Below are 20,020 nucleotides of genomic sequence, written 5' to 3'. Positions count from 1 at the left end.
GTCTGCCCAATTCTGAATCCCATTTGGGCTTTGAGAAATTGCTTAGCTTCTCTTTGCCTCAGTTTCCTTACCTATAAAATGAGCATGCAGAGTAGTACCTAACTGCTCAAAGCAACTATAATTGTTCTCTTGAATTATTGGAATTTTTTCTTTCTTCTGTGGCTGCTGCTAAAACTTTAACTGGTCAGATTTTCTGTTTTCTCTGGATGTTAGGCACTGCAAACTCAAATTTCCACTCTATCAATTCTAAAGACCTCATGAAGTATGTCTCCTTATACTGTTATGTCTTGCTATCTTATTCCCAGAGCGCCTTCTTTTTCTTATCAAGTAGTTGCCTTTCTTCCCCTCTAATACATTTACCAATGATGCTAACAAACAGGAAGACAACTCTTTTGGTTCTCAGTTTCCATTTCCACATTGCACTTACAGCATTTCCATTAAAGAGCTGGGAAATAGCCCAAAACGAAAGAATATATTGAAGAGGGAATATATGCCTTAACATGCCTTAAATTATTTGATAAGTAGTGATTCAGCTTAATATTTGGCCCATAAACAAATATTTTCTCCTTTTTCTGGGATAAATGAATTTATGAAATGAAACAAAAATACTGAATCATACCTGAAATTTCTTAGTGTGGACCGGAGTTGTTTTCTAAGCACTTTTCATGTGTTAATGCCTTAATCTTCACAACAGTTCTATGAAGAGATTGCTATTATTATTCACATTTTACAAATGTAGAGACTGGACACAGTAAAGATTAGTGACTTGCTCAAGATTCACACAGCTAAAAAGTGTCAAATCCCAGATTACAAACCTAATAGCGTGCCCTCACCAGCCACTCTCCTAACCTCTATACATACTTTCTTTCTGGAAGATAATGTATCAGAGGGAATTTCACTCCAAAAAATGAAGTTAAAAAATTATATAGAATTATCAGTAGATTGCATCCAAAAAAAAAAGAATTATCAGTAATACTAACAAGCATTTAATTTATTAATATATAGAATTCCCTCATCTATTTAAGACTGTGTGACCCCTGGAGGACAAAATGGCAACCCATTACAGTATTCTTGCCTGGAAAATCACATAGACAGAAGAACCTGGCAGGCTACAGTCTGCCAGGGTCACAGAGTCAGACACAACTGAGGGACTGAGCATGCACATAAGGCTATATGATGTTAAGATTATATGATGATAAGATATACCTATCATCAACAATTTTATAGCATTACAATTTAGAGTAATATTTTTCTATAAAGTTACAGTTTTATTAGGTTTCTTCCTAGACATAAAAGTGGGTTTTCTCCCTTAGAATAATGTGTTAATCTAGTTAAACATTCAAACAGAAACAAATCAACTTGAAAGGACAAGATAATGTCTTACAATTAAAAAGATATTACATTTGAGAAACTTTTTTCTTAATGTACTAGAAAATGATTCCTCATGGAGAGGTCAGAACATGTGCCTTGGGGGTGATATTTGGTGTGGCTTATAAGTACTTCCTATGACTTTGCAAACTGTTTATTTTTAATTATACTGGGCCATTACAATAAGACTTTACTAATAAGTAAAATAATTCATCTGGCTATCATTATTCTTCATATTACTTTATCTAGCTGATAAAAATGTATCATAATTACTCATGTAATCTGTCTCTGATATTTTTATTCTAAAGACAAACTGGATTGTGTAACCATCTAAGTCATTTTAGGGCAATTTCTAGTTAATGTGGGAGAATTATTGCCCTGTTGACTATATGACAGTACCAAAATTAATCTTGGGTGAGGATACATGTAGTACAAATGTTCTAAAGCACAGCTCTCAGATTTTTTTTCACTTTTGACCCAATTCAGAAAAGTTGAAAATCCTTAAGTCCCATCCATCCATGGTTATAGTTCCCCCTTTCTAGTATAAATATATCTCAGTAAAAACAAAAAAAATAGATAATTTCAAATAAGCAAATTATAGCAAACTCATTCACGGTCAAGCCAGAGCTGATTTCTGTTGTGTACCACGACTGTTCTGGGTACTTGGGACACAAGTAGTAAACAAGACAGACACTGCTTTGATGGAGCTTACATTCTAACAGGAGATGGATAATGAGCAAATAATAAAGTAAATAGATGAGATAAATTTATACACTCATAAAATGGAGTGATAAGATGCAGGATGATTGGACATTGGGGGTGAACTTCTTTAGACTGAATGATCAAGGAAGATTTCTTTGAGGAGGTGGTATTTGCACAGATCCAGGAGAAAGAAGAGGAACAAACCAAGGGAGAGTCTGTGGGATAGGACATGAATGGAATGAGGAAAGAATAGAGTGTGAAGATATTGATATCATCAGTGTAATTGCAGGCAGAGAGTAGGCGCATAGAAGCCCTGAGATGGAGTGTTCAGGGAGGAGAAAGTCCAAAGTGGCTGAAACAAAGTATGTGAAAAGAAGAGTAGTACAAGGAATGTTCTAAGATCATGACGGATTTAATGTATCATAGCAATGAGCTTATCCTTTGGTTCCTAGTGGACTGAGAAACCTTGAGAGAGTTTTAAGCTGGGTTGGCCTAATCACTAAAACATTTTACAAGACTCTTTGTTTTTGAAAGGCCTATAACTGCTATGTGGAGGATGAATTAATTACAGGAGGATAAAAAGGGGAGCAAGAAGACCAGCAAGACATGACCCTGACTTGACTAAGGTGGTAGCACTAGTGGAAGATAGAAGCTGAGCAGTATTTTGGAGTCAGAACTCCCAGGCTGATGGGTTGGAAGTGGGAAGTGAAGGAGAAAGGGAAGAATCAAAGATGACATCTAGTGTTTTGTTAGTTTCTTTGAGCATCTGGAGTGGTGTCATTTGAAATGCAAAGTGTACTGAATATTTGTAAGGTGAAAAACCAGTTCTTCTGATTTTGACTTAATAAACTTGAGATGTTCTTTTGGGATGGTAAGTAGCAGTTGGATCTATAAATGTGGATCTCATGGGAAATATCAGTTCAGTTCAGTCACTCAGTCATGTCCGACTCTTTGCAACCCCATGGACTGCAGCACGCCAGGCTTCCCTGTCCATCACCAACCCAGAGCCTGCTCAAACTCATTTCCATCAAGTTGGTGATGCCATCCAACCATCTTATCCTCTGTCGTCCCCTTCTCCTCCTGCCTTCAATCTTTCCCAGCATCAGGGTCTTTTCCAATGAGTCAGTTCTTGGCATCAGGTGGCCAAAGTATTGGAGTTTCAGTTTCAGCATCATTCCTTCCAATGAATATTTAGGACTGATTTCCTTTAGGATTAACTGGTTTGATCTCCTAGCAGTCCAAGGGACTCTCAAGAGTCTTCTCTAACACTGCAGTTCAAAAGCACCAATTCTTCAGTGCTCAGCTTTCTTTATGGTCCAAATTTCACATCCATACATGACTACTGGAAAAACCATGGCTTTGACTAGATGGACCTTTGTTGGCAAAGTAATGTCTCTGCTTTTTAATATGCTATCCAGGTTGGTCATAACTTTTCTTGCAAGGAGCAAGTGTCTTTTAATTCCATGGCTGCAGTCACTGTGTGCAGTGATTTTGGAGCCCAAGAAAATAGTCTGTCACTGTTTCCATTGTTTCCCCATCTATTTGCCATGAAGTGATGGGACTGGATGCCATGATCTTAGTTTTCTGAATGTTGAGTTTTAAGCCAACTTTTTCACTCTCCTCTTTCACTTTCATCAAGAGGCTCTTTAGTTCTTTGTCATTTTCTGCCATAAGGATGGTGTGATCTGCATACCTGAGGTTACTGATATTTCTCTCAGCAGTGTTGATTCCAGCTTGTGCTTCATCCAGCTCAGCATCGCATGATGTAATCTGCGTATAAGTTAAATAAGCAGAGTGATGATACACATCCTTGACATACTCCTTTCCCAATTTGGAATCAGTCCATTGTTCCATGTCCTGTTTTAACTGTTGCTTCTTCACCTGCATACAGATATTTGTTGTAGATATTATTTAAAGCCTCAAAGTAAAAAGAGGCAATGTAGAGAGAAGAGAAAGCCACCAAAACAATTTGAGATCAAGAACAAAAAGGGCAACAATGGAGAATGAGAAGTAACAGCCAGTGAAGCAAGAGAAAGATCAAGAAGGTAGTGGAAGATAGAAGAAGTTATCCAATTAAGGGGAGAGGATGGACTGTGACAAATCCTGATGAGAAGTCTAGTACCCTGAAATGGGGAAATGATTTGTTGATTTGGCAACAGAGAGTCCCCAGCCACATAAGCAAGAGTAGTTTCAGGGAGGTGCTTGAGTGTAGAAGTCTGAATGGAGGAAGGGACAGAGGATAGGCTGTGATGAAGTGGAGACAATCACTGGACAGCCCTTTTGAGAAGTTTTCCTATAAGTGGAACAAAAATAGGATTGGAAAGAACAGAAGGTACAAGTGTGACATCAATTTAAAAAATTAAGATGGGAGATGCTTTGTATGTTTCTATGATGTTTGTATGACAATAGGAATGATCCAGGAAACTTATTGGAAGAAAGTGATGATACAAGAGAAAGAGAGGGGAAATCTTAAAGAGCCATTGGAGATGGAATCTAGACCACATGAGAAGGTTCACCATTCTTTAGAACAGAGCACTTCATCCATTATAACAGGAGGAAGGCAGAGTACACTGGTAGAGTGATTGAAAAGATGAAGGTATTACTCTGTGGTCTCTATTTTTCTTAACTATATATGGTGCATTGTTAATCTAATAAGAATGAACGCAGATATATGACTTTATGTTAAAATTCCAAAAATTTTTTAAAACAGTATTTTTATACATACTTTGATAATACAGAGCAAATTATTAAAATAGCACAAATTCTAGCAACAAATTCAATAGCACAAATTCAGGACATCATCAATGAAAGATGGTTTTGTTGCAAGATAGTTTCAAGGCATTATGTAGGTATTTGCTTTAGCAAAGGAGTAGAGATGGCTTGTTATATTGCAGTACATGTATGTCTTAAGTATAGGACAAACTTTAAGCCAATATTAGTTCAGAAATGTTGCTGAAAAAATTATCTATCATTATGTACTATGGATTGACTAAATAACCAATAGTAATGCAAATGACAGTTATAGTAAGTAATAGATTTACTTTATCATCTATCAATTTATCAAGAATTGCCAACCAAGACCAACTGGAAACAACACTCATGAGGTACATTTAACATAAATATCCTGTCCTCCCCCAAGCTGGGGGTATTAAAGTAATCCTGGTGTGTGTACCTCTACATGGAAACCAGAATTCCTTGACTGTTGGATTAGGGTTCCCAGTGAGTTCTAGAAGTTCATCAATTTTATTTATGAATACCATACTTCAGGAACCCTTCATCACTTTATAGGCTGCTTATATCCTTGATATAAGTAAAACTGATAATATATGAAATTTCATTTGCCAGTAAAAACCAAAGAAAGAGTTTGCATTTTCAGACACATTTAAGTCCATTAATGGTTCTCAGACCATACTTTTATAACCATAATTCTAAGTTATCTTCCTATCTTCAGCAATTCTTAAAATCTTTTCAAAATTGCTACTTTAGAGTGAAGGATAGCAATTACATCGGAAGTGATCCAAAGGAGAGAAAATGAACCTGTACATGAGAGGATATTTTGCATTTTTCATTTGAGTTGTTTTTCCTTTCTGGTTTTAAATATCAACTTTGGCAATTAAAGATCTTTGATTTAAGAGGGGAAAGAAGTACCTGTTGCAGGTGGCACCTGCTCATTATTGTCTCCTCACTGCATTAGAGGTGTTTTGAGGTATGTGATAGCTCTGCACCACTGCATTTGGGAGCAGGGATTTGGGGATGGCTTCAGGCACCTGGGCACATGGATGTTAATTAACTCTTTCCTCCCCTCATTGCAGACAGAGTCAAGCAACCATTTTCAGTCTGGGCAAGGACAAATCTTACTCTACTGACCCAAGTCTATGTGACAGTGGGGCTGCAGTTCAGAAGGGCTTATCTGAAGAAGAAATTCACCCAGTCTGTGTGGAACAGCTATATTCATAGTGGGAGTGGAGAATCATTTATTCATTGGCTTGGCACCATTTGGGATGGTAGTTTGATAGGAGTGGCCCCAAAGGGAAGCATGTATACAAAGCCAACTGATTCTCTTGGGTGGTACTTCTTCCAGGAGGGGAAGTTCCCATGGCATGGGCAGTGCTTCTCTTCTGGCTGTCCATTCGCACCTAACACCCCAGTCCTGATCTTCTGGCTATCCATTCCTCTGTGGGAATCCCTGTGGCTTTTGAGCCGTCTTTTCATGTAGGAACCCTTTAAAGATAACCCTGGGCTAGTTCTGTTTTCCAGGGTACACTTTTAGTCTGTAGGATCCATGCACCTTTATGTCACCAGGGCTGGAAGTACTGCTTTATCCTGAAGGGACTGAGAAATTGTTGATGGATTATAAGAAGGGAGTAACAAGATTCAGTTCACTTGTGGGAAGAGCACTGGCAGTAGTGTGGCTGGGTGAGGACATGTGAGGCTGGAGACCAGCTAATCACTATTGCAAAGTTCTGGCAAGAGCTACTGAGAATCCATTGACAATAATGAGGAGGAGATGGGTTCAGAAGATACTAACATTTTAAATACAAAATAATATAATGACTAAGCAAGTAAGTGAGTCACCTGCCCGGTACCTTTTATTTCAATGAGCGCATCATAAACTTATTGTACTATTCTTGCAGCAAGAATGCTGGAGTAGTTTGCATAGTGAAAGACAGGGAAGCTTGGTGTGCTGTAGTCCATGGGGTTGCAGAGTTGGACATGACTTGGCAACTGGACAATGACAATAAGCTTATTCTCACAACAGTAAACACTTTTTCTCCCAACAGTGAGATGATAACAAAAGAAAATAGGGGAGGGGTCATATTGGTTATCAGGATCATAGTTGAACACATTTTTTATTTTAATGTTTATCAGCTTTCCTGTTCCTTTTCAATTTGTAAATAATTTGCACTGAATTGCTTCTGTGAGGAACATTTTTGGTTTTCATTTGTTCTTGCCTTTCCATTTTGGGGATGCACCTCAGGCACTTGCTTTTAAGTACTTAACCATGTATAAAACAGAAAGGAAGCACATAAATACCATTTACATTCTTTAGGCTAGTGTGAACTGCCTTTTGAAAAACAAATTGTCTGCCAGACCTCATACGTGTTTGTGTTGAAGTCTGTCTCACATAATCCTGGCCATTTCCATTTCCAGCCCCACAGTTTGATATTTATTTTAAGCAGCTGCTTAAGAAAGGTAGAACTTAAATGATCAAACAGCATAAAGTAGGTTTCTGTTTGAGCTCAAGGTTACTGTGTAGCTTTCTTTTCAGTAGCCTTTTTTCATCAACACTCTAGCTGTGAGAATAAATCTAGGAAAACTGCTGTTTGGCCTTTTTAGCTCACTGCCAGCCCTGGCGATGGCAAACTAACTGGTGTTGTACTAAACACCACTGAAATAAAATAAATGAGTCTGATTAAAGCTTGGAACTCTTGAGTACTACAAATATAAAAACCATCAACAGATGCCATTTGCTAAAACTACGATTCCTCTAGCAGATGGGGGAAAGTTAAACATAAAATATCCTATTTCTTTTTCGTTTGGTTCATTTGTTTTTAATATAGTATAAAAACCCTGCTACTGAGTTCCAGTAAACTTCTGGCTTATGTTTCATGGCTGTTTTGGAGAGTGTGTTTTATTATAGGAATTCATTAAACATGTTAAAACAAATTCTTATCAGAGTTTAAAACTGTCTTTGGTTTTCATATATCCAATACTGAAAATAATCATGAAAAACAATGACCAGATATCCTCAATGGAAAATAATGTTTCTCTTTCAAATCTTTGATGTTGGGCTGTAGTAGAATAATATCAATCATATCTCTAATAGTTCTCATTCATTTAGTATTTGAATTTACAGTGTTTTAATTTCTCATATGGAGTCGGATGCAACTGAGCAACTAAGCAGCAGCAGCGTGCTACATCATAAGTTAAATAACAGACACATGGAAGAATGCTATTTTTACTCCTCATGCAATTGAGTGACTGACATGCCACTTAATACAAGCATTATTAATATTAACTTGCAAGAACTGTAATGGCATTATTAATCATTCTATAATATTCAGATATTTCTTGGCCTAGAACAGAGTGTTTATATTTAATTTAGAAGTTCGTGTATCTCTAAAGAGACCTGCAGTCTACTTTTTTCTTAACTCAAAATTATTTATTTAATATTTATCAGAATAGATCACAAGAAATTTTAGCATAGTTAGAAGAATTGGGAAATGATCAAATAACTAAGTGGGCAGAAAATTATCTAGAGTATTTATCGGGAAGGATAATATGTAATCACACTTCTTTTTTAACTTTGAAATTTATTGTTATTGCTGCTTACAGGTTCAGGTTCATGTCGCTATAGTTATTCAGACCCTTGTATCATCGTGTCATATGCCAAGAATAATACTGCGGACTGGATTCAGCTTGAGAAAATTAGGTTTGTTATCATTTAAAGTATCATCATAAGTTTTGATGTAGGTGGGTTTCTGCTTCCCTGTTTACCTTCATTCTACCACTGGCTTTATTCTTCATGCTTAAAAGTACTCTGGTTGTTAATTATTTTGAATTACATGAATGCACATATTTACCTGCATATTACCCGCTCTATTTGAAGAGCATGTTAAAAGTGTCATTTTCCATTCTTCCCACTGTCAGTAGTTGCTATAACAAACTATTTATTTTTGGTAAAAGTACATTTGAGATAGTAACCTTTCTGATGGGATTCTCCACAAAATAACATCACCATCTGTCTCTCTAGGTAGCCTGGCTGTGACTTGGTTTATAGGCCTAGAAATGTATCAGATTACTACCTAAATTCCTTCCAGTCTGTGATGACAATTAGTTAACAGCCTTTTGGATCTAATCTCTGGTTCTGTAATTTTCCTTCTAACTTCCCTAAGGCCAGTTCTAAAATTCTGTTATAATTGTGATGTGAGTTATCATTTATTACATTTTCTTTATTAAAAAAAAATCCCTTCATAACAAAATGAGGTTGGATGCTTAAAGAGGGAGAAGCTCATTCAGGTTGAAAATATTTTATTAAATTTAGCAAAACTCAGATCTGTTAACCATTTTTGTGCAGTTTAAATCATAAAATAAACTTCAGAATGGGTGCTAATGTCAGGTATGGTGAGGTATTTAAAGGAAAAAAATACCTTGAAATTTTATTAAGTAGTTTTTCTGCTCAGTTCAGTTCTTTAATTAGTATGACTCAAGTAGAACATTTTCCATAAGTTCTGTGACAGTTTTTTTTTCAGGCTATTTTCCTTACCATATTTCCATATTGAAAAAAATGTGATTTATTTGGACAAGAAGAATAAATATTAGGTTCTTAATCTTTAATATTAAAAATTTCTAGTATTTGAAATAAAAATAAAAGTCTCATAAGTTCAAGTTCTGTTTCAACCAAAACTTGAGAAAAGTAATTCTAACTCATGGATTTTAATAGATTGTCTCCCTCTGTGACAGGATAAAATATTATTTATAGATACCTGGTACAAGCCAAGCTCTGACATGCTGTGTCAATTGCCAATTTTATAACAGAGCATTTGCTATTCCTTCTAATTTTTAGTAGTTATAATGAAAATGCATTCATATTAAGTACTGATTTATATAAATGGCTTTAAGCAAAGCAGCATAAGTATTGCAAGTTTTACTCATATGTCTCCATTTTTCTCTAATATATCTCATAGTTTGGATAAACTGTAGTGTATATTTCTTGCTGAATAACATCTGTATGCTTCTGATATGACAAATAGTGTATACATTTAATTATAAGATATAGAGATCACATTCAGCTGATTCTATTTATTTTTCACTACATAAGACTTTCAATTTTAGGCCATGCACCAAACTATCATTCTCATTAATGCAAATTTACCATTAGTGATCAGAGTTTCATTGATTTAAATTATTTTTGAAGTTAAAAACATAGTCATCATTAAATATTTTAAAGGAAAGGGAATTGATTACCCCCAAAGGTAAGGCACACCATTCATAATCTACACTGACAATCCTACGGATTTATATGTGCTTCATTGGTGAGTGAAAAATATGGCTTTTCTCTAGTCCTTTCAAAACTGATTTATAGTAAGCCCCAGGTACTACTAGTTTGCATTTTAGTACCACTTTTAATCTTGGCCAAGGCCATCATTTTTACTACAGCAGGTTTCTACTTTGGTAAAATAAAATGTTTAACATAAATATTAAATAGCAAAGGACTGAGATTTCAGCAGATATGATATGAAAATCCTATGAAATTTTATCATGTTTTTAAAGACTGGTATGCATGGAAATCTTAAGAATTCTAAATGAGAGCATTTAATTCTCATGGCAAATCTCACATTTTCAAAACGAAAAAGTATTTGTTTTCTAGAAATAAAGTAACTCATGTAAATGTTGATTTTAAAACATACAATATACCATGATCTCTAATAGATATAAAATTTCAAAGTAAGAATTAAAATTAAGATAATTTTACAGTTTCTCTCCTTTTTTTCTTCTTAGTATCATATAAAGTATATAGTTTTAGATTGAGTGTCTACCATTTACAAAATACTGTGCTGGATACTCTTTGATTTTTTACAAGAGCCAAGGCAGTTGTATACCATTTTCTCTTCAATTATCCATTTACTGGCTTACCTGAGTACACTTACTGCCTGCCTTATGTTAAAAGTAGAGCTCTTTAAGACATTTAATATTTAAACTCCCATCACTCAATATAGACATCTTAATAACCACATATAGTAAAAGGTTTAAGGGGTATAAGATTATGAATATTTCATCCATAATGTGTAATGTTTTTAAGATAAGAAAACCATAATCTTAATTAAGAAACAAAATGGATCTATAAGAAAGATAAAGTGGACACTGTTGAACTTTATTGTGGCACCAATTCTCATCTCTCCAGAGCCCCTTCCAATGTCAGTACTATCATCCACATCCTCTACCTTCCTGAAGACGCCAAAGGGGAGAACGTCCAGTTTCAGTGGAAGCAGGAAAATCTACAAGTAGGTGAAGTGTATGAAGCCTGCTGGGCCTTAGATAACATCCTCGTCATCAACTCAGCTCACAGACAAGTTGTTTTAGAAGACAATCTGGATCCAGTAGACACGGGCAACTGGCTTTTCTTCCCAGGAGCTACAGTGAAGGTTTGATCTCTCTTTCACTCCTTCTCTTCTCCTCTAAAACCTAAAGCTCAATAAACCAAATTGTACTAAACTGCTATTTTACTAAAGTATTTTATTAAGTGAAAGTTTCTCAGTTGGGCTTCCTTTGTGGCTCAGCTGGTAAAGAATCCACATGCAATGCAGGAGACCTGGGTTCGATCCCTGTGTTGGGAAGATCCCCTGGAGAAGGGAAAGGCTACCCACTCCAGTATTCTGGTCTGGAGAATTCCATGGACTGTATAGTCCATGGGGTCATGAAGTATTTTACTAAAACCACTATTAAAAGAATAGGTAATATCACTTTACCCTCCCCTGTAAGAATGGGAAATCATTCATTTGCTCATCCTTTGAACAAGTATTTTTGAGAACCCATGGTGCCATGTACTGGGCTGAACCTGGAGAATATAACCACAAAAGGCAGATATGTCTTTTCCTTTTATTGTCTGTCAGTTTAGTGGGAGGTTACATATAGCAACATGCATGTGCAAAACAGCATAATTGTTGATTTGCTGGGAAAGTTTAAGGTGCTGTAGAAATACAATATACAGTGCCAGATCCAGAGTTGAGGGATTAGGAAGGCTATCCAAGAGAATAGGAATAGACTGAAGGGTCATTTCAAATTGGCCAGATGGGAAGACTAATGTTTCTAGAATCATAAATCACACATAAAGGCTAGAAGATGATAGCACAAAGCAGAGGCCTTCGACAGTGTTTGAAATGGTTGTCTAATAGATACTGAATTGAGACTTGTGATAAAGTCTTAAGATATGACCAGTGATAAAACCTTAAAGTCTTAAAAGCTCACTTTTTGAATGAGAATTAAAATCACTGGCTTGTCTGCCCAGAGAATGTGTGGAATAAGATACTATGTCAAGGCGATATTTTAAGAAACCGTTTGATCTTCAACTGGACTCTCTCAAGTTTCAAGTATGAAAAAAATGAAGTACAGATGCAGATTGGAGAGTTTTTAAAAATGTGACTCACTGTTACAAAAAAAAAAAAAAGACCTCTGTGCTGCATGGGGGTGAGGTCACAGAAGTCACAAGCAGAATATGAAGATCTAAGACACTCATCTCCTTTTAATAATTTATGGGTTGCAAATTGTTTAGAGTACTTCCCTGGTGGTTCAGTGGTTAAGACTCTGCCTTCCAATGCAGGTGGGGGCAGGTTCAATATCTGGTTGGGAAGTTAAGACCCCACATGCTATGTGGTATGACCAAAAAATAAAAATAAATAAATTATTTAGGAAACCTTCACCTTTTTAGAAAACCCTCCTGACACAGTTAAATTGGTGCTTAGCAAATCAAACTCTAGATACTGACTAGCATTAGGAACGGACATCATCTTTGCTCAACATGAAAAAACACTCAGGAAACCTTATGGAGATTTGTTCTGATAAAGACTCTAAAACTTTGGTTCCTTTGGATCCTTTAAAGAGTCATGGATGCCTTTCATATGGGTGTGGAAAAGAACCTTTGTAAGGATAGCCCATATCATATCCCACTGCTGCTGCTGCTAAGTTGCTTCAGTCGTGTCCAACTCTGTGCGACCCCATAGACGGCAGCCCACCGGGCTCCCCTGTCCCTGGGATTCTCCAGGCACGAACACTGGAGTGGGTTGCCATTTCCTTCTCCAATGCATGAAGGTGAAAAATGAAAGTGAAGTCACTCAGTTGTGTCTGACTCTTCGCGACCCCATGGACTGCAGCCTACCAGGCTCTTCCATCCATGGGATTTTCCAGGCAAGAGTACTGGAGTGGGGTGCCATTGCCTTCTCCGCATATCCCACTACTACTTGATTAAGAGAAGGATTTCTGTTGTCACTGTTCACCATTGGCAAGATATGTAAACCCAGGAAACACATGGAGACCTCAGGGCCTGGGATTCACATTCTTTTCCCGTGATGATCATTTGGTAATTATTTGATCTCAGTTCCCTTTACTATATATTATATGTACTTTTTGTGCCTGTTTTATAAGCCATCATTATACTAATTTAATTAACTTTTTGGTTTCTTAATGCATTGTACTTTGGTACCACCCATGTTAAAAATGTATGAAGTATGGGTTTGCTTTGTAGTAATGGTTACTTAGATTATAACTCTGTGTGGAGTATACTTGTGCTATCACACATTTGAGACTTGCCTAGTTGCCTATTAAGAAAAAATCATTGTAGTAATGGTTTGTACCAGGGTCTTTGGCTACCAAATAGAAGCTTTTCTCTAATGTTTCTTTTTAAAATTTTAAACAAGTGCAATGATAAAATCTAAGATTGTCATTTTAACTCATTTATATGACCAACCGCTTGCATTTTGACTCAAACCTCTAGCATGAAAAAATTGCTTTTGCCAAGTGATTTGGAGTTCTAGAAATAAAAATTGTTTATTTAAACTGTATGCAATTTCTCCATCAAATATTTTTCCTTTAGTGGGTGGCCTCTGAGATGAAAACAGAGTACAACCAATTAGAAAACATATCTCGATGTTCCTATTGGTCATAAGACATGTTTTGAACATTGCTTTGTTTTGGACTTTTTAGTTTTGAGAGTATTGTTTGTTCAGAGTATATGTTGTCTTTTCTAAATAATACTTATTAAAAGTCTCCAAGATGCTTGCTGCTGCTGCTGCTAAGTCGCTTCAGTCATGTCTGACTCTGTGCGACCCCATAGACGGCCGCCCACCAGGCTCCCCTGTCCCTGGGATTCTCAAGGCAAGAACACTGGAGTGGGTTGCCATTTCCTTCTCCAATGTGTGAAAGTGAAAAGTCAAAGTGAAGTCGCACAGTCGTGTCCGACTCTTCACGACCCCACGGACTGCAGCCCACCAGGCTCCTCCGTCCATGGGATTTTCCAGGCAAGAGTACTGGAGAGGGGTGCCATTGCCTTCTCCAAGATGCTTACACCTTAACTAAATCAGAGATTGAGTGTAACATCAATTGAGTGCTTCACTGTGCTTCATTACAGAGTAGAATTTATTCAAGGAAAAATGTCCAAGCACAGATAGGATACTCTTTGGTTAAGTAGTAACAGCTACTTTTTATTGTCCATGTATTATTCTAGGGACTTGTTATTCCGGGTATGTATGTGAGATTATATATATAATCTCATAGATTTGATCTTTATGAACCTATAAAAAGATGAAAGTGGATGTGGAAGTGTTGAGTAACTTGTCCAGAATGCTCCTCTAGCCAGTGGAGGAGCCAGGATTCAAATACAGGAACCTGACTTCAGAACTCTTGCTCTCAGCTGCCTGATAACTGTGCTCTTACAAGTAATAAATATAGACTTAAATGCTCCCTATTGGTCTTATGTTTCTTCCCAACATTTATTTGTTAATTTATCTGCCTGTTTTCTTCCCCATCACTCTCTGACAGTAGACTGAAAGATTCTTGTATTTCTCATATTTTTTTATCTTGATCTAGCTTTATTCCATTTGTACTATATATTCTTTTCTCTGGATGACTGATTTTGGTTGTTTTCTTTTTTTGGATGCACTAGGTCTTCTTTGCTGCACATGGGCTTTCTTTAGTTGTGGTGAGCAGGGGCTACTCTTTGTTGAGCCATGTGGGCTTCTCATTGCAGCGGCTTCTCTTGTTGCAGAGCATAGGCTCCAGGTGAGCAGGCTTCAGTAGTTGCAGCACATGGGCTCAGTAGTTGTGGCATGTGGGCTCTAGGGCACTCGGGCTTCAGTAGTTGTGGCACATTGTCCCTGTTGCTCTGTGGCATGTAGAATCTTCCTGGACCAGGGATTGAACCTGTGTCTCCTGCATTGGCAAGTGAATTCTTACCCACTGCACCACCAGGGAGGTCCTAGATGAATGATTTTCATACATTAAAATCTAGTAAGTTCAGACCAAGCACAGGTTGCTTCCTTGTCTTCCACTCTACAGCAGCTGGTTTTATTTTCACAATCATGTTTACTGGTCCATCACTGCTGACCTAAAGTGAAGTTAAGGAGATAGGAGTATTAAGATATTTTCCTCACAGAGGTAGGAAGCATTTTCAGTAACCTATAGAGAAGGTGAAATAGAGTGAGAATAGGGGAATGCTAAATAAATTGAAATCAACAGTCTCATGGTAGCAGACTTCTTGTGCTGAGGATGTTGGAGTCAAGAATTATACAAAAGGATGCCGCTGACAAAAGATAACACCATCATTCCTTAATAGAAATTATATCATGCCTCCTCCATACTCAAGACCTTTGATGGCTTCCAGTGTAGGCCTTGAGGGGACAAGCCAAACTCCCTAGCATGTAATTCAAGGCTGTTTCCAGTCCATGTCCAGCCTGAGTTTTCATCCTTATCTCCTGTCCTCCAGCATCACAAATAAAATGGAATTTCACACTCCCACCCATTTAGACATGCTCTTCCACTTTTCTTTTTACTATGCCTAGTCATTCCCCAGCATCCTTAAGGGCCCAGTTCAAATGTCATTGTCTGGATGAAGTTTTGTGTGTAGCTAATGTCTGACTCCTCCCAGTGCTGCTATAACCATAAGGTTGAATAATAAACAGGACTTGAGGTTGAAGACTGTCTACAAAGTACAGGTTCATTCTTCTTCACTAGTGACCATTCATATTCACTCAGACAGCTTTTTAAAATCTGTATCCTTTTTGCACAAAAACTAAGTCAGGTCCCAAGACTACTGATAGACCAAAAAAGCAATCAATCACTGTAGTAGCTAGTCTCAGTTCAATAACAAACACCACATGGTTCACCATAATAATGCAAACTCCAAACTTCACCCGTAGCATCTCCTTTCCTCCAGCTGAAGTCTTCTGAGTAGGAAAGAGATAGTGGTCAACTCCTTCCCCCTCCTCCACTAAGTCATTAATTTTAACCTTTGAATCATCCAGGGCTGGGTCAGGAGGAAGGAGAAGAAGCGAGCGCAGTTATTGTTGTGAGTGGGAATTATTGATCTCATGATCTGGCAAGTAATCGAAGCTGGAGTTCTCTTGGCTCCATCACGAAGCTTTTTGGATATGTCACCACTTTTCACCAAAACTGGGGATTTCTCACCTGTAGCTCCCCAATGTATATCTCTCAGGTTATGTCTACTTCTACTACTTCCCACTGGGACTCTGACTTATGACTTCAGCCTCTTTCTGCTGAGGGCTCTTTGCCCCTCCAGGAAGCCCCTGTGGGCAGGATCTTAGACCAGATTTCCTCTCGTGTGCATGGGTCCAATCCTAGTCTATGGTGAACATTCACTTTGAATCCATCATTGGGAGAAAAGAAGTTAGTTACTTCAAAATGCAGCCCTCTTGTTACCCAGCTGCCTGCCAGGCAGCCCCAGTTGTTAGTCTAAGCCCTTACAGAATCCCTTCCAAGGGATGGCCTTGAAATCCTGAGTCCCAGGCTTGAGGCAAGTAGATGATACCTTCCTCCCCTGCAAGGTCATGGATGTGACTCACAGTTCACCAACAACCCTCTGGAAAGGAATCATCTCTCTGCTTTCCAGCTGCCAACCTACTGCAGCTTCAGGCTCACTCATTCTCAATTTAGGGACGTGGCTAAGTCATTTTACCACCTCTTTTGTTAGTAGGTCCTTATATCTGGTCCATCATTTCACTTTGTTTAGGTCCTTACATTTGGTCCATCATTTCACTTTGTTAGGTCCTTATATTTGGTCCATCATTTCACTTTGGAATGAGGAGTAGCACCTGTTTTATTGGCACCTTATTTCAACATTCTGTTACAGCATATATACACATCTATGAGAGCATTTACAATGTTTCTTTGTAGTTATGTTTGTCTCCCTAGTTAGCATGTTAGCTTCTTAAGCTTAGGAACTGTTTCTGCTATTTTTGAATCTCCAGTGTTTGGCACATGATACATTGTGCTAGTTGAACAAATAAAAAGCTGAAAAAATACCAAGATCTAGTTTGTGAAGAAAGAAAATAAATTTTATATTCAAAGATGACATGAGGGCAAAAATATTGTGAATGGGACTGGATAGAGCAAAACTGTTAAGAATTAACAGGGTTCAAATCTTGGTTTCACCCTTTACTAGCCATATGATCTTGGGCAAGTTATTTAACCTCTTGGTTTCTCAGTATCCTCACCTTTAACAGGGATGATAGTAGTATCCATTCCTGTTGTGATAATTAAATAAGAAGACGCATGTAAACCTTAGAACAGTGCCTGGCATATAGAAAGGTTTTAATAAGTACATGTCTTCTTCATTGAAAATTTTGAGTACAAATAAGCTCCACAGGGAAGTGAATATGGAGAAAAATAAGTAGAAGGCAAAGGATTGAGCTGACAACCCCAATTAGGAGGGCAGAAGGAAGAATAGGATAGAAAAATACAGAATTCATAAATTATGTCATCCATGTATGTCATTAAGATGATATCAAAATCAAATGAAGTAAATGAATTAGGTTGGACACAAGTATTTCCCATAGGTGTAACTTTTGGCAGTCAAACTGCCAAAAGGACCAGTTTCCATTGGAATTAAGTTGAAATGACATTCACATAATTAAAAAATTAATAGTAGTTTTCATTATTAACAACAAATGATTTTTAAGTGCTCTTCATAAAATGAAGTAATAGTAGTGAGGTTGTTGATGTTGAAAATAGAGTTTAAGAGTGGCAGGTCAAATAGGAAAGATAAAAATGAGTCACTAGCATTCATAGTACATATTTTTCCTTATCTTCTTTAGATTTGTTTTCCATTTCTTTGGTAATAATATTTAATCCATTTTATCTGAGCCTGTCCTTGTTTATCTCAAGTAGGGCAGAATGATAGAAGACTAAATAGAGTAATTAACTTAAGGAGTTATGTGATCTGGAGAACTGCAATTATAGGTCACCAGTTTAAATCTGTCCTGGGTTGGTAGAAAGCCGTTACCATCTGTTGGCTCTTTAGTAATTAATATGAAGTAGGTGTCTAATAGTATCAGCTTTTAATGTAGAACCTGACCTTATGTTTGTTGCGCTTTTTTATTTGGATTGGTAAGCTAAAGAGGACTGTAAGAGGTTACAGAATTAATATGTTCTTCCTAGGCAGCCATCTGTGATTCTCCTCCATTCTCTTTGCAAGTTCATGGCCTTGTCTGACTTAGCGGCCAGTGTTTTTCCAGAGAGCTTGCCCATGTGGAAGAAAAGGGGCAACACATTCTTAGAGTGTTTCTAATTACCATCATGATTTTATTATTTCCCATGAATCCCTAAGTAGCCCTCTGTTCACAACCAAATAGGTGGGGCTCTAAATGCCTATAAATCTAGTCCTGGAAGTCAGAAAGCTCCCCAGAGCACCACCCTCATTAGCAATCTCCACAGTAAGCCAGCCATGAACTCAAAGGCAAGGAGTCTGAACTCACTTGATATTGAATCACCTGTCTTAATTACTGGTTCTAATAATATTTTTGAGAAGGAAATGGCAACCCACTCCAGTATTCTTGCCTGGAAAATCCCACGGATGGCAGATCCTGGCAGGCTACAGTCCATGGGGTCATAAAGAGTCGGACACGACTGAGCGACTTCACTTTCACTTTCAATAATATTTCCTTCTTTTATAAACAATTGCATCCTTTCTTTTTTTATAATTTTGTAAATGATTTCTAGACTAATCAAGGATTTCTTGTGTCAGTTGTTTCTATTCTGAAGATACGGGATATACTGTGTCAGTCTGCAGTTGCTGGAATCGGCTACTGCTGCCAACAGCTGCCATTCCCTGGTGGCTTTGGGGGTTTTGCCACATTTAATGGTGGAAGGCACATTCTTCCTGCCTGAAATGGGAGAATGGTTAATCCAAGGGCAACTTCTGGTGCTCTGACTCTTTGAGAATGGTATTGGTTTTGCCATCAAAGTTTAAGGGAAATGGTTGATTTTTTTCAGCCCCTTCCATTTCAAACATATAGAATCAAGAATCAGTGTTTCACCTTGCGTAGGATTCTGATACACATCTCCATTGAGTAGCATGGATACTGGATAATAAATAATAATAACAACCATAATTAGGATAAGTAGTAAAAGAAGCCGTAGTAATGGTGGCATTTCATGAATCATCTGTAGTTGCCAGCACTATGAGGAAGGCCTTTTGATCTAAATTTTATATCTACAGTAGGTAAACACTGCATGTCTATAAAGAGCCTGAGAACTTAATGCCCAGGTTTTCTTAGTCATTCTTGAAACATCCAGAAGAATCCATCAAAGTTATCTCTTCCCAACTCCTCAAACACACATACTGCAGTCTGAAAATGTCCTTAATTTCAAGTTCAAAGAAAAGTGCTAAATGTAAAATTTTAAAGGGTCAGCCTGGAGCTGTTGCAGCTACCTGCTTTCTATATCTCACTGTTAAAGAAAAGACCTGCAAAGGTCAGGAAAGTACTCAGAAGAACCCAGAAACAAATGATTTGGAAAGAAGTATGAGGAGATATTTTGGGTTTTGTTTTTTCTGTTTTTTCTATCCTTTAATAGTACCCAGTGAAGCAAAATTTGCAAATGGATCAATATGCCATGGAGGTAAATACTGGTCAAGCAGCTGCTTCATTTTGTTTATTTACCCCCATCTTTGGTGGCAGCCAAAATTTGTATTTTGAAAGCATGAAGCATCCACAACTCCTTGATATCTGTGTGGGAGAGAGAGTGCATGCTTTGCTCAGTCACTGTTAATAAATGTTTTTATCTGCTCAGCTAGCCTGGTTACCCTCAGCTTGCAAAGGCATAAATCACTGGCTTCTGTCAACTCTGGAATTGACCCACAGATTAAATGCAGATCACTAGGAGATAGCTGCTGTTCCGTGTATTTTTTATTTTTAAGAAATCTTCCCACTCTGATTGCTGT

General features: G+C 37.4%; 1 protein-coding gene across 1 annotated transcript in view; it reads left to right on the top strand.

Moving 5' to 3' along the window:
- The window catches only part of RELN (reelin), a 553,128-nt gene that overhangs the window by 297,076 nt on the left and 236,032 nt on the right, over positions 1–20,020 (top strand). The window contains exons 9-10 of the mRNA XM_006053468.4: positions 8,407–8,503; positions 10,976–11,216. Of these exons, the coding sequence (XP_006053530.3) occupies positions 8,407–8,503; positions 10,976–11,216 (338 nt within the window). The remainder of the gene's footprint in view (positions 1–8,406; positions 8,504–10,975; positions 11,217–20,020) is intronic.

The sequence above is a fragment of the Bubalus bubalis genome, chromosome 8, assembly GCF_019923935.1.
Source record: "Bubalus bubalis isolate 160015118507 breed Murrah chromosome 8, NDDB_SH_1, whole genome shotgun sequence".
Taxonomy (NCBI): domain Eukaryota; kingdom Metazoa; phylum Chordata; class Mammalia; order Artiodactyla; family Bovidae; genus Bubalus; species Bubalus bubalis.
This window is presented reverse-complemented; position numbering and strand designations above follow the sequence as displayed.